Here is a 15889-nt window from a genome sequence, read left to right on the forward strand (position 1 = left end):
GACTCAATGACCCCTAAGGGGGTATGTCTCTTATAAAACTTTGCTTTTCCTTTAAAATGCAATTTGGGAAGCTCCCTGCCCTCCCTTGTAATTACCAGCTTTCCCTGATAGGTGACCTGCTTAAGGCCAATACATGTAGCAGAAGCAAATATTAGGGACAGAGAGCAGGACTCAACCATGAAGGATGGTCATTTACTAAGACCTCACATTACAAGGGGATGAAACAGTGTTTAGTATGGTAGCTGAGGGTCAGAAGAGAGAGAGGTGAAGAAATAAACTGTATCTCACCCGCAGTGGCAGAATTAGGTACCACATACGAAAGAGCTAAGAGAAAGCTCGTGGGGCAGGGTGTTGAATCATGCTCATTGTGACTATTATCCAGTTATTGCCAGACATACTCAATAGTAAATGTCCAGGCATCTGGATATATCAACCAGCTACTGTAAAGACTGGAATCTCATCAAGGAAAAAGAAAGTAAATAAAACCTCTACAATATACCATACACACTAGAAATGATGAAACAACTCTGACAATAAAGTTTTGGTCCAATTGTACAAGACCTAAAACTGAGAATCAAAATATAAAGTGGTTTGAGCAATTTTCTACAGAGTTTCTTTCTGGCACTAAAATCCCCATGGACAAACGAAAGAATTAAAATCTGAGAAAGCACTCTTCACCAAAGTTGCAATCGTCTCCAAGCTCTCTTCCAAACTTGAGCATGGCCTCTGCGAGCAGCGCTTCTGCCTGAGGATAGCCTGGCCCTTTTTCCTGGCCACGGATTTTCGACATGGTGTTGATCATGCTGAGTTTAGCTCTGGAAGCTGAAGGCAAAAGGAAAAGAGGATCTCAAAGTAGGCAATGTGTTAAAGCAGAAACAAAGCTGGAGGGTGAATCAGGCCTTAACTGGTCTATAAATTAGCTCAGCTCATGAAAGCCGCACCTTTACCTTTCTCGCTTCAAAATTTTATGAGAAATTTAGCAGAAAAGGTACCAAAAAAAAAAAAGCTCTTTGGGGTGATGATCTCATCCTCATATGCTCTCCATACCTTACTGTGTTCTTTCTGGTCCTTTCTTCCTTGTGGTGGCCCGGGCTAAGCCTTTGTGGAGCAGGGTGGAAAGCATTTTGAAAACTACCTGATTATGTGACCTCTAAGTTTTAGGATTCTAGCTTTGTATTTCAATTCTACGAGTCTGTAGACTAAAGCAGGAAACTTAATTTTTACAGCGTGGGCCTAATGCCATATTTCATTTACACCATATATAAAATAGAACTATTTTATTTTTTTTTAATTAATTAATTTATTTTTAATTCTTTAATGTCACCACATATTTGACCCCTTTTACCCCATCTATCTTCCCCCTCCCCTCTCCCTTCTGGTAACCACTAGTCTATTGTTTCAACCATAAGAAGAGATGAAAATAGAGCTATTTTAAAAATCACTTCTCAACTAAGGTTCTGACAGTAAACTGACCCATGAAGAACAGAAATATTGTGTTCATTGAAAATACTTAATCATTTCTCTAGTACATACTGCATCTGAAAATTAGTTCTTTGCCACAAGACGGCATTTCAACTTCTTTTTTGCTTTTATTTTTATAAAAGAAGATGCCTAGAAAACAATTTCAGTTTTCAAAGAAGAAACTTTTATGAATATACTGTTAAAGCTAATGATTTACTTGATGCTAGGATACTTGGATTCCTCAGGTTAATTATTAGAGCTGGGACAGTACATTAACCTAAGACTGTGCCCAGGATCCCTTCAGTATGGAAACCCGAGAGAATCACAGCTAAAGGCACGTTTGGCATCCAGTGGCTGACATTTGATCTTGAATATTTGTTTCAAATAGGTTTTTATTTCAACTTCGGGCTTCAAAGGTCGAGAATGGCGGTGAGGAGAGTTATCACAAGAGGGCCCCTCTCAACCCTGCACCAGGCATATTACAATGAACAAGACAGTATGGCTCTGCCTTTATAAAGTTTATAGTGAACTGAGGGTTCACTATAGGGTTTAATAGCATCTATTTTAAAAACCATTAGAATGAAGTGTATGTACTACGTGTCATTCAAGGGCATTGCAGTGAGTCACAGAGGAACAGTATCACTCTCATCTGTGGGGGTGGGGCACGGCAAAGAAATATTCCAGAGAGAATCACCTTTAAGCTTAGAATCACACAGTGAGTAGCAGTTAGTCATGCTAAAAGCAATATGCAAAGCCTGGTGATAACCAGAAAAAAACAAAATTCAATTTTCTTTACTCTGCTTTTCATAAAAAAGGGATCATATGTGCTAAATTTCAAAAACTGAAAATGCCACATGATCACACTTTTTTTGTGGAGACGATAATCATTAGAGTATATTTTCAAAGATTTTTCTACAATAAGCCATATCTGAGATCCAGGAAAGACCCAGTCCCTGCCCTCAAGATGCTCACAGTATAATGAAGCATCAGATAAAAACAGACAGTGGCAGCAAACATGATAAATGCAATGATAGCTAATATGCACAAGGTACTGAGGGGATACAGAGAAAAAGTAACCACAACACAAATAACAGTGAAATAAGCAAAAGAATTTAAATGAAACAAAATTTAAAAATCAATAGAACTATCGAAGATAAAGTTGAAGCAAATCCCCCCAAAAGTAGAAAAAAGAAAAAAGAAAAAAAATTCAGAAAGCACAGATTGGTCCAGGTTTAGCAGCTGAAAATGGAAGTTCCAAAAAGGAAGAACACAGAAAAGAAGGGGAGGAAATTCTTTTTAAAAGAATTTCAAGAAATTCAAGAAAAGTTTAAGAAAATTTCCCGGGACTAACAAACATGTGTTTCCAGATGCAAGAATCCACTGTACATCCAGCACTATGGATAAAAGGGTCCATAACAAGGACTATTAATACGAAATTTCATAAAACTGGGGACAAACAGAAGTTCCTAAAACCTTACAGAGAGAAAAAAAATAGGTTACACATAAAATGAGAAAAATGAGGTCAATATTAGAAAACCATAAACATGAGAAATTGCCTTAGAAAACAATGGAGCAATGACTCCAAATTTCTTACAGAAAATAATCTACAATTCTTTATTCAAATTACCATTGAAGTATAAAGGTAAAATAACGATAGTTTGAAATACACAGGAAGGTCTCAATTTATTTTTTTCCCAAGCTAATGGAAGAGGCGTTCTACCAAAATGAAGGTGTAAATCAAGAAAAGGGACAGGTACGGATCTAGAAAAGGGGATCCAGTATAAGAAAAGAGGTGAAAATGACAAAGGGAGACCTCATGATGGCCATTATGGATCAGGCATGGAAGCCACGTGTAGCTGACACAACACACAACCAGATATGTGCAGCTCAGGTAGCCATGAGCTCTAAGGGAGCTACAGGTTCCCTATGTCCTCCAGTGAGATCAAGTAATAGTTATCCACCACTGTATCTTTCTTTGTAATGTCTCCTTCACTAGCCTCCTCTTCTTCCCTACTCCCTCAACAGGGTTTCCTGGAATCACCATCCAAATCAACCACATGTGCTCTAACCCTTGTCTCATGGTTTGCTCTTGGGGAAACCCAAACTAAGACAGCAACCAATCCAGAATGCAGCATCGGATATCTCAAAGATACTGAATACCTGATGGTTTTCAATGTATTGAGAGAAAATTCATATGTGTGGCAGGGGGTCTGGGAAAGAACTGGTGAAACATACATAAGTTTTAAAAAATAAAAAATAAAGCAATGATTAATTCCAGGAAAAAAAAAGGTTATATAAAAGGAAATATAATATTATCTAGGTCTCAGCTTTGTAAAAGTTTACAAGGGCATAAAATGTAAATTTTTGAGGAGACTCACTTTTATACATACTAGTGAAATGCTAGAGAAAAATGGTGTTGAATAATGGGAAGACAGGAAAAGAGCAAACAATTCTCATCTTCCAAACAGGAATCAACCACAACACACCTAAAATTGGAAAACCAAGGAGCAATATAAGCATGTCAATGCAAGATTAGAAGTAAAAACTAAAGAAACAGCCAAAAGGGTTTTGACAGTGTTGCTTCCGGGGCATGCAAATAGGGGGAGGAAGGCAACTCCGGGGGACTGCTGTTTTTTTTTTTTGTAAAAAGCTTTGTAAAACTACCTAATTTTTATAATATGTGCATGTATTACTTCCATTATACAAAACTAAATTGAAAGCATTTCCCATTTCTTTTTTCCTCAGAAAAACTTAGTGGCTAACCTGGATAAACAATTCCCACAGTATCTTGACATTCTGGGTGCTGCTCTAATGTCATGGGTCTTTCAACCAAAAAGCTCTACTAAAAAATATATCCACTGGTGTAAAGAGAATTAGTTAGGAAGAGAAAAGTTAATAAGCATTAACAAGTGAAATTCCATTAGAAAATGCCACCAAAGGAAAGGGCTCGACGAGTCCACAGCTAGGTGATTTTTGTTAGAAAATTTATCAGGTGAATTTAAACAACAGGAAGTGAAATTAGGATGACCATAAAAGGCTGATTTATTAAAAAAAAAAAAAAAGACTCCTATTGTTTTGTCCTCTACTAAAAACAGCAGTTTCTTTTTTGGCTCCCAAATCTATGGTTTCTTTTAAGGAAGACAAACAGGGGCAGCCAAGGCTCAATCTAAAATCATCTGACGCACTTCTTAATTCTGGACACAGCCGAAGGGAAGTCTAAGCTCTGCTGGGAGTTAAACAGAAGCTGCTCACTCTGCCCACAGAGTTATTTCCCTGGGACTTAAAAACGATGTCTGTGTGAGTCATGGCTCAGTTTCTCTCCTAAGGCTGCTTATCTAGCGTAGTAACCAGCTGGGAATGCTGAAAACTCAGCACTCATGCTAAATCGTAGTTTTTAAATTTTCTACTCCTTAATCCAAATGAACGAACACGAAAACAGGTCTTGTCTTTCATGGAAAGCAGCACGGTGCGTTAAAAGTAATGCCAGCTTTAGGCTAATGCAAACAGAGGTAAAAATCCAGGCTCCAATTCTTGCTAGCTGTATATCCCTAAAAAATTTCTCATTCATAAGTGTGTTATCAGTATTCAATGATAAAGAGCAAAAAGACAGACAACAGAGAGCAGAGACAGGAAAAAGCACTCCTTTCTTCCCTTTCCACGTTCTCTTTCCTGTGAGTGTCTGTGCTGGAGTGCTCTACTATCAACTTGGTTGTATGGGGAACTACATTTCCCAGAATCCCTTCCCCACATTTCCCAGTTAGAATTGGTACAAAGTGAGGTTGTGCAAGCTTTGGGAGGCAAAAGTGAAGCAGTGAGTAGCCTTAACACTCCAAAAGCTGTCACTGGTTAAAACAGGTGAGGGACAAATGCAGAGGTACAAATGGGTTCCAGCTTTTTTTGCTTTTCCTTACTCCGTGTCCAGCTCACCTTCTTAAATGCTCGTTGTACTGACTGACAGTGATCCTAGTGTCCTCTGGGACCTGCCTACCTTCCTAAGTTCATTCGCCTGGGCCAGGACTGAGCAGTGATCTTTCTCATTTTTCAATGCCACTCTTTTTGGCCTTCATTCATCCAGATCTTCCCACAACTGTAAAAGCTCTAATTCCTATAATAAATTTCTTATTCCATAATATCCACAATGGCTTTGCGTGTCCTGATTAAATCCTGACTGACACGGTGTTTGATGGTCTAATATCTCAACTGACAAAAAATTATGATCTATTCTTGATAGAGCACTCAAAGTGAGTCAATAAAACTGACTGTAAATATTTCAATTCTACAAATTTATACTTTCAGCATAGACATAAAAGAGAAAAACTGCAGGTAGAAGTTAGCTGCTAATTGTGGAAAGAACAATAGAAAGGAGAACCAATTTAACAAAGTGGGATAAACACAGACTGTGGAGTCAGACTGTGAGTCCAAATCCTCACTCTATTTCATACTGGGTGATTTAGGGCCTCAGTTACCTCATCTGTAAAATGGTATCTCACCCTAATTGGGTTAAGTTGATGTAAGGATCAAATGATATAGTGTATGTCACAATGTTGGCATGTAATAAATACTCAATAAATGTTGGTTATTTCTATGAGTGCCAGACACGCCAGCAAGTTCATTGTGTGATTTTGCATGTTACTTAACCTCTGTGAGCATCATGTTCTTCATTCATAAAAAGTTTAGGGAAAAAAAAGTATATTTTCTAAAACTCTTCCAAGTTTCTTTATGTAAGGTGATTCTTTTTAGATGTAAGACTTCTCGAAAAAACAAAAACCAAAAACAAAAAAACAAAAAAAACAACCATACTTTGACCTTAAGAAGGAGGAAACTTCTGGCAATTTCCTCTTCTTGGACCAGCCTTCTCCCTCTCTGTCCACCTGCCCAACACGACACCAGGCACACAAAATATTTCCCAATCACTTTTTACCTCTACTACCTTTAAGTGTAAGTGACCCCTTCTCTCATTTTATGTTCCACTGTGCCACACCTACATTGATCATATCTCACATATTTTATTCCTCTATTTTCTGCATGTCTGTTTCCTGCTACAAGTTGAGAAACTGTATCCTATTGAATTCTAGCACTGCCAAGCCTACAGCAGGTGCTTACTTACTAACTGTGGGCTGAACGATTTCGTGTATAAGCTTTAATTTTTTTATAAAATTCTTCTGCATACATCATTTTTTCTAATCCCTGGAAAAAAGACATCCCTTTTTGAAAGCACAATGATCTCCTTTTGTGCTCTGAAATGGAGCTAGAGGCTGCCGATAAGACCTAATAACACACTAACTCTGTGATCTGACCCAATGATTTGGGACAACAGGTCATGCTGATGGCAATCTGGCCTGTGTTGTTTCCCTTACACAGAATCGATCTTAAGGATTCTGAGGCTGCTGGGCCTTTTCTTCTCTCTGACTCCATTTCTTAAAAGTGCAGAAGCGTGGAATCCCACTTCCCATTCACTCATTAATACTGACTCTTTGGAAGTAATTCATCTCTAAATGAAAAACTGCTTTATGTGGAAATGATAAGAAACTGGTCAAATAAACTCCTATGATCAGGAAATAGGCTGTCAATTCTCCCAACAAAAGAGGGTTCTTCAGCTAAACTATGAGCCCTAAAGGGATAAAAAAAAAAGATCAAATTAATAAGAATCAATAAATGTTACAATAGAAACAATTAGGTATCCCCCCCAACAGAAATTTCTGAATTTGCACTGTCTGACTGAATTGGTATTTACCAAACATCTGCTTTTTAAAGTGTTTTTTTTTCCTGTGATAAAATAAACAAAACAAGTATTTATTAAACACCTACTATGTGGAAGAAACTATGCTAGGTTTCAGAGAGAAGAAAGACCCAGTCTCTGCTCTTAATGAGCTTACTGTCTACTTGGAGAGTCAGTACTTCACTCGTGGTGACACAGGCAGATGTGGGCCATACTTGGACAAGGTTATAATGCATCTACATCACAAAAAAGAGCAATGCATTATGCCTAGAAGAGTAAGGCTGGGAAGGCTCATAAAACAGGTGACACTTGAGCCACTGTCAAGAGTGAAGTGTAAAGGCAGAGCAACGGGAAAGGACATTCTAGGCATCTGGAGACTATGAGCAAAGGCACAGGAAAGTGCCTGATGTATCTAGAAACTTCAAAAAGTCTGTGGCTTAGGTGAAGAGCTTGCAAAGTTGGAACCAGGTTGTGAACGCCTTTCAATGTCATGCTAAGGAGCTTAGATTCTATTTTGTAGACAGTGACTCCCAGCAAAGGTTTCTGAAAAAGATTACTTAAGACCTAGACCTTTAAAAGGACTTTAATTCAAATTAAATCAGATTTAGGTTTGGAGAAAAAAGATTTATATCCTTAATATAGGGAAAGTGGGAAGGGGTCTTTCCCAAAGTGCGAAGATGGAGGCAGAGAGACCAGTTGTATGAATATTGTAAACAATGAGTCCTAAGGAAAGAGAGGAAGAAAAAGAGATGAACTATATAGAGAGAGTCCTTTGGAGGGTAGAATTAACAGGACCAGATGATTTACTAAATGAGAAAAGAAAGAAGAGAGGCATCTGAGATGATGTTAGGGCAATGGTGGGCTGCCTATTAGAATCACCTGTGGAGCTTTTAAAACTACTGACTCCTTCAAAATTGGTACTGGGTTGTCTAAATTCCATAAGGAAAAACACTAACTCATGACTCCACCTTACACTATACCTAAAAATCAATTAGGTCAGTTGCAGATCTAATTAAGTAAGGAAATACAGTATACCTTCTAGAAAATGATATAAAAGAACATATTCATGACCTATAGACTATGTAAAGATTTCTTAAAATAGGTTAAAAAAGCACTATCAATAAAGAAAAATATTTATAATGTGGATTAAGAACCTCCTTCTTTCAAAAGAGATTCTTAGAAATAGTTAAAAAGCAACCAACGAAGCAGGTTAAAGATATTCACAATACATAGAATTTGAAAGGAGGATTAAAAACAAACAAACAAACAAACAAACAAAGAAACCTCCTATAAATTCCTAAGGAAATGATAGCCCAATTTAAAAAATAGGCAAGAAACCTGAACAGACATTTCACAAAAGGAGATATCCAGATATCTAAACAGCATCTGAAAAGTGCTCAACTTCATTAGTTATTTTGGCAATGCAAGTAAAATCACATTGAAACATACTCACACAAATGGTTAAAGTTTAAAAAACAGAAAATATAATTAATGTGTTTAGAGGGTGTAGAACAACCTGAACTCTCAAATATTGCTGGTGGAAGTATGAACTGATAGAATATTTTAGAAAACAATCTGACGGTATCTACTAAAGCTAAACAGACATATACCCTGTGACTCAGCAATTCCACTTCTAGGCATATATCCATCAGAAATGTGTACATGAATAACGGACATGTCCAAAAATGGTCTTTTCAAAATAGCCAGAAAATGGAAAACCTCTTAAGTTTATCAGTGAAAAAATGGACAAATAAATTGTGCTATAGTCTCACAATGGAATGTTATACAGCAATGAAAGTGAAAAAACAACAACATATAAAGTTGAGCAAAATAAGCTAGATGAAAAGAGTACCTGCTCCATGATTCTATTAAAGTTAAGTTCTAAAACAGACAAAGTTATATGGTGTTATATAGAAGTCAGTGAAGCTTGTGTCTGGAAGGGGGTTTCTGGGATACTGGTAACGTTCAGTTTCTTGAACTAGGTCCTTACACACAGGAGCATCAGTTTGTAATAACTCACTTAGATATACACTTAAGATTTGAACACTGCACTTTTTTTTTATGTTACGAATCAGCAAAGAGTTCAGGGAAAAATGACAACAGCAACAACACTGCTACCTGTGTCTCATTCCCAAATTCCCGATGTAACTGGTCTGGTATGTGGTCTGGCCATCGACTGTTTTTTAAAGTCCCCCAGGTGATTGTAATGTGCTGCCAATGTTGAGAACCACTATATTAGAGTCACCACCCTGAATACCTGGGTAGGTGATAATACAAATCTGAGATGAAGAACACAGGAGGAAGAGATGATTTTGGAGGGAGGGAAGTGTAAAAGTGTTCCAATTTCAGCAAATACAAAATCTAACAACAGGTCTTAAGCCGAAAAGAAGGTGGGTTGAGTAAAGACAGGTAGCTTAACTGATAACACCTGCAATTTGATTCCAGTTTTAGTGAGACACAATTGACATATAACATTGTTTGAGATGTACAATGAAATGATTTGATATATGTGTACATTGCAAAATGATTACCACAATATGTTTAGTTAACATCTATTAACTCACATAGTGACAAAATTTTTTTTCTTGTGATAAGAACTTTTAAGAGCCACTCTCTTAGCAACTTTCAAGTATACGATATGGTATTGTTAAATATAGTCGCCATGCTATGCGATACATCCTCGGGCCTTACTTTATGGTAACTGGACGTTTGTACCTTTTGGTCCCCTTCACTCATTTCATCCACTCCTATGCCCGGCCTCTGGCAACCACCATATTTCTATGAGTTTGGTTTTATTAGATTCCACAAATAGGTGAGATCATACAGTGTTTGTCTTTCTCTGTCTGACTTACTTCACGTAATGTAACGCCCTCAAGGTCCATCCATATTGTGGCGTTTATATATATATAATGGAATATTATTCAGCCATAATAAAGAAGGAAACACCTGGAATCCTGCACCCTAGGCCATCAGATAACAGAAAAAAAAAATAGGAATAAAATCCATTCCCCACTCCAAATCGAGATGAAACATATTTCTACAGGTTTCCTTTTTCTTCTGGTGGTTTTATATTTGGTAGGTGGGAATTAGCCTTTAATTAGTGTTACCCATAAGCCAGGAGCTTTATATAAACAATTTAAACTTAATCTTCACAACAACCACCGCCCTGAGGATCATGCTGCATCACTCCCATTAGTAGGGCTTCATGCATACATTGAGGGTGTGAAGGCTCAGGGAGGCTGGAAAATCTCAGTTCTCATAAATTCAGGCAAAGACAGGATTCAGACCCTGGTCCAAAGCCTGTTCTCTTTCCCACTCCTTCAAATCCTGTGACAATAAAAGTTGCAGGTAGAAACCTCCAAGTCTCCACAAGGCCCAAAGAAAAAATTTTTAAATCCTGTCTAAAGACCTTTACCAGTGGCTGTCAGCCTGGTATATATCAGAATGACTTAGAAAACCTTTAAAAAAACATAGATTTGAGGGTTCCACCTCTGTCTTGCTGATTCAGGATACCCAGGGGGTTAGACCACGCAATGTGTCTTCGAGGGTACTCTGGAGAGAAGGATAAGCAGGTGTGGGCATTGGAGTCCCACCTGTTACTAGTTCTGAACAATCACTTTATCTCCTTGAGTCAGTCAGCTTAATGATTCTCAGACTTATCTCTGCAGCCCAGACGGTTCCACTGTGTTAGAGTCACGTATTCTAGTACTTACCTGACTCCATCAGGATGTTTAGGCATCTGAAACTTAACACATTCAAGCTAAACTCTTCATTTCCATAATGCCTCTTCCTATAGTATTCCCCATTTTAATGAATACAGTTCCATTCATTTTTCTACTTGCTCAGGCCCAAAACCTTAGAGTCATTTTTGATGCCTTTCTTTGTCCCATACCTCTCATCCAATCTGTCAGTGAATTTTGTCAGCTCTGCATTCAAAACACATCCAAAGTCAGACCGCTCTGGTCTGAGCCACCATTATCTCTCACCTGGGTTATTAAAAGAGGCTCCTATTGGCCTCCCTACTTTCATTCTTACTCCCTATAATCTATTCTGTATGTCAGTCCTTTTCAGAGTCAGATCGTGTCACTCTTCTCAAAATCCTTTAATGTATCCCTATGTCATTCAGAAGAGAAGCCAAAGTCTTTCCAATGATGACAAGGTCCTATGTGCTCTTGGTCCCATGACCTCCTCCTCTCATCATGCTTTTTGCTGTTCCCTGAGCACACCAAGCACGCCACTACCCCACAGGTGACTTTCTGTCTCCTTTACCCTTGATTTCTCTTTGTTGCACTGACCACCACTTGCCGTAATCTCTTCCCACTAGACTGTGGGCCCCGTGAGGGCAAAGTCTTGGTCTGCTTCATTTACTGATATGTGCCCAGGAGTTCTAATTCTAGAACTCTGCATTAGAATAAATGTGGCAGATAATTTTTTTTTTAAATGAATGGGTTTCCTCTTTTACAGAATGAAAAGAATAAGTTACTTTGCTAGTTTATTGTGAGGATTAGAAATGATGTTTGTAAAGTACCTGGCACTGTGCTTGGCAATAAAGAAATACTCAATAAAATGAAGGCTATAATCAAAATGATAAATTCTTTATTCTATGAAAAGTAGGTTCTATAGAAAGCATCATACTGAGCCGAACAAATATGGTGTTCCCAAATTATCATAGACAAGAATGTTCTTAGAGTTAGTGGGTCTAGATATAAATACATAATGTTGTCTCTGGCATAACACTAAAGGCAGGAACAAGAGAGCCTGTCTATGTTAAAGAGATAGAGTCCTTAAGAGAGCAGAAAGGTACAAGGGGGCACTCAGAAAATTCTACATTCCTACCACCTTCCTTTCTCTCACCACTCCTGTGTCTGTGGATTAAATCTAGAGACTACAGTGTTGACTTAACAGAAATAAGCCACAGTTATTTATTTACTGAGCATTTACTGCCTACCTACCTGTGGGAGTTACTTTTCCCTGGCAGCTGTGCCCAGTGGTATGCTGGAGAAAGCCAGCACTGGCTCTCAGGAGCCCACCGTGAGCTTATCTTCACAAGTCTACATTCAGTGATGTCATGTTGCTATCGTGAACATGACCATGGGAGATTTAGCAACACAGAAACTGGAAAATGCCACAAATCTAGGTTTTTCTTCCAGACAGTAGTAAAACCTTGAGCAGCACACCGATGGTGAACACTCCAGCCTGTGGGGCATTTTATTGCACTCTAATTCTCATTTGTGGTAGCTAAGTAATATTTTACTTCACTTAAGAAAAAAGATGGAGAAGTACAGAGAATAACAGTACAGTCATATATACATCATTCAGATACATCGTTGGTAAATACAGTGACCAAGCCACTGGTTCCTGTGAATCTCCGAACAGCACTTCTGTACCAGCATTTCCATCCATCAATTCTGTGACATAAGAAGAAATATACATTTGCTCTCTGTGCCTTCCCTCCTTTCCTGGCACTGAGCTCCTAAAACCTTTCCAACCCGGAAAGTGAGAAGTCTTTTATATGCTAAGAAGTTGATTGGCGGCTGAGGGCTCCTGGATAACCTCGGAATAAAGAACCAACCAAACCATGTGATTAAATGGTTAGAGTTTTCAGCCTCCGTAAAAATTCTACCAAATGGGTTCAGAAAACTTCCAGGTTGGTGAACATATTGAGGTGCCTGGAGAGGAGGGCATGGAAGCTCTGTTCCCCCTTCTCCATGCCTTCCCCTAAGTATCTCTTCCCTTTTGCTATCTCTAAATGGTTATCTTTTATAATAAACTAATAAACATTAAATAAGTGTTTCTCTAAGTCCTGTGGGCCATTCTTGGTGAGGCCCAGAATTGGGACTGATATCTGAATCGGGGGCGGTCTTATGGACTGAGCCCTCAACCTGTGGGATCTGACGCAATCTCCAGGTAGACAGTGTCAGAACTGAACTGAATGGCAGGACACACAACTGAAGTCAGAACACTGGTCTGTGTGGGCATAAGACTCACATGCCTGGTGTCAGAAGTGTTCTGTGGATAGAGTGCAGAGAAAAACGGTTTTCCTTTTACATCTCTAAAACAGGATGCAGCACACATAGGAGTGGGTGTTCAGGTTTTCACAGACATTTGTAGGAAAATCTTTGAGATTCATTTTGTAGAAAGATACTGTGAAAGGTCAGGACATGTGGATCTTAAGCCTCTGAAGACAAGGCAAAGTGCTGTTTTCTAAGGGGGGTTTGGTCCCAAAGACAGTGACGGCAGAAGATGGAGTACATCTTTTCCTAAGAGGAAATAAAGAGGGGAGTCCTAATGTGATTTTTTAAAAAAGTTTCATTCATCATAACTCAAAATTAAGGTTTACAGCAAATGGGATTCCTAGAGCTCTGGAAACCAGTAGTCTTTGTGGAACATGAAGTTGGAATAAAGAGGCTCAGCACAAACTCTGAGCACAGGGTGGGGGAGGAGTATACAGAGGTGGTAAAAATGGATGTTCACTGCTATGGGGGGCAGGGATCAACAATGAGTCTTCCTTTCTGCACCTCACCCTCCTCCCTACCCTAAATCATCACAGCAGTGTTTGGGGAGAGACGTTTTGTAAATAAAACAAAATTATAACCTGCTTTAAACTGCTGTATTATGCTCTTATCTGTGAAATTTCAAATTAAAGAACAGATTGACAAGGCATCTGTCTGTCACAACAGGGAAGAAGAAAAGGCAACCCTGACCTTGCTTGTGCTGATGAACGATTGACATAACCAGGCAGAAGGGGCGGCCACAGCATTCCAAGTCATATCTTTGTGTTCTGACTGTCAGGAGAAATCTAATGGACTTCGTGTCCATCAGGGAAGACCAAAGACATGGAATAACTTTTCCAGAAGACTTTCACTGTTTTTAGGAACTTAATTCCTTTTTCATCCTCATCTACCTTACAAAAACCAAACCTAGTGCCCCAAAGAGCAAAGGTCTTTAGTAGACAAATGCTTAATGATTTGTACTAGTATTCATAAATACTACCACGGTCTGAAAACTTAGAAAAAGCCTTGAAATATCTTTGAAAATCTGAAGATCAGGACCACATTTCATCCCATAGCTATCATTTCAGAAGTGCCTACTATGTGTAATTCACATATATCATCTCTTTAATCCTCCCAATAACACGAGAGACAGGTTTGCTTTCTCAGTTTTACAGATAACAAAAATGAAGCACAGAAAAATTATGTAACTTGCCCAAGGACACATAGTAACAAGAAGCTGAGCAGAATGTGAATCCTGTGTCTCAAAAGCCTGTTCTTGTCTCAAAATGCCACTCAGGTTCTCACTGCTTTATTCCATCCTCATTAAAATAGGTCAAATTAGGATTGTCAGCTGCAAAGTGTAGAGCTTTAGCTACATTTACACTTGTTAAGTGTTTAAAATGCAGAGGTGATTAAGTATGATAGATGCTGTTACTCAGGAAGCAGGATGAGCACTGCACCATGAGTGAGAAGACTGGAGGTCTTTCCATCAGGGTGACTTGGGCAAGATGCCCAATCTCTCTGGATCTGATTCTTGCTCACCTGATTTCTGTAATGCTTTTCAAATCTAAAAATCTCTCATACATGCATTAGAATCTACAAGGATAAGGGGACTACGTCATTTGCAAATGAGTAGATGGTATCTATCGAAGTGTACAAAGAACTTTAATGTAAATTTTCAAAACCAATGAAACTTATCCTTCGTAAAACCATCTTTAAAATTCTAATGTAAATATTTTAAATTAAATTAAAATTCTAATGTAAATATTTTAAAATTCTAATGTAAATATTTTAAATTTATTCCCTTTTTAAACCCTCTTTTTTGTTGTTTTTATTTCTACAAGAATGAGTACTAGAGCCAGACCATTTCCTAATGATATGGTTTCTGTTTATGGGTCTTTACAAAAATACTTTTTAAAAAGATCAAATAGATATTTCAAGGAAAACAACATGGTAATTTATTCCTTCTTATGGGAAATTATCATATTTCATTAGGTATAATTAATTACTAAATACAACAAACATTGTTAACATGCATTATTAAAATTTAGAGGATCACAGCTGCATTTAAATGTGAAAATACAGCCTCTTTTTGAAGACAAAAAATTAGAACTGCATTCTCCTGTGACAGACTCTACTATCATTTGCTAATAATTAATGCAAGGGCATGTGCTAACAAAAGAATGATATGGGACAGGGTTCAAATTCCTGCTCTGCCTCTTACCAGGTCTGCAGGGAAAGAGAAGGTGCTTACCATTCCCTCCCAGCCTCACTGTGCCTGGCTGGTTATAAGTAAGAAATAATAATACTTAGGGACAGGACTGTTGTAATGAAATGAGTTGATGAATGTAATCAAAGCAGGCACTAAATGAATGTTATGTCTTTTCTCCTCATTTCCCCTTTTGGCTGGAGAAAACTGCTGTTGATAGCCATTTCATTGAAATGGCCACCAAAAGCTAAAACTCTGCTTACCTATTTACAATCTATCAAAGTTCGATGATGTCTTTAGTTGAAGAGACAAAAATTAATTCTGAATTATTTAAACTAAATTTATAAAGTTTAGTACAGAGATTATAATTAGAATATAAGTATAAATCCCCAAATCACACTAAATTAGATTTGGGGCTTAATACTTGCAACGAAATGCAAAAAAATAACATTTTAGCATATATTTCACATTGGTAACCTGTGATGATTACATATAACAGCCTAATTT

The 15889-nt window shown here is 38.0% G+C and overlaps 1 protein-coding gene across 2 annotated transcripts in view; it reads right to left on the reverse strand.

Annotated features, from left to right (window-relative positions):
* The window catches only part of SH3GL2 (SH3 domain containing GRB2 like 2, endophilin A1), a 178477-nt gene that overhangs the window by 13083 nt on the left and 149505 nt on the right, over positions 1–15889 (reverse strand). For both annotated transcript variants that reach the window (XM_039871116.1, XM_039871042.1), the window contains exon 4: positions 679–822. In XM_039871116.1, the coding sequence (XP_039727050.1) occupies positions 679–822 (144 nt within the window). The remainder of the gene's footprint in view (positions 1–678; positions 823–15889) is intronic.

The sequence above is a fragment of the Pteropus medius genome, unplaced genomic scaffold (genome assembly GCF_902729225.1).
Source record: "Pteropus medius unplaced genomic scaffold, Ma_sr-lr_union100, whole genome shotgun sequence".
NCBI classification, from domain to species: Eukaryota; Metazoa; Chordata; class Mammalia; order Chiroptera; family Pteropodidae; genus Pteropus; species Pteropus medius.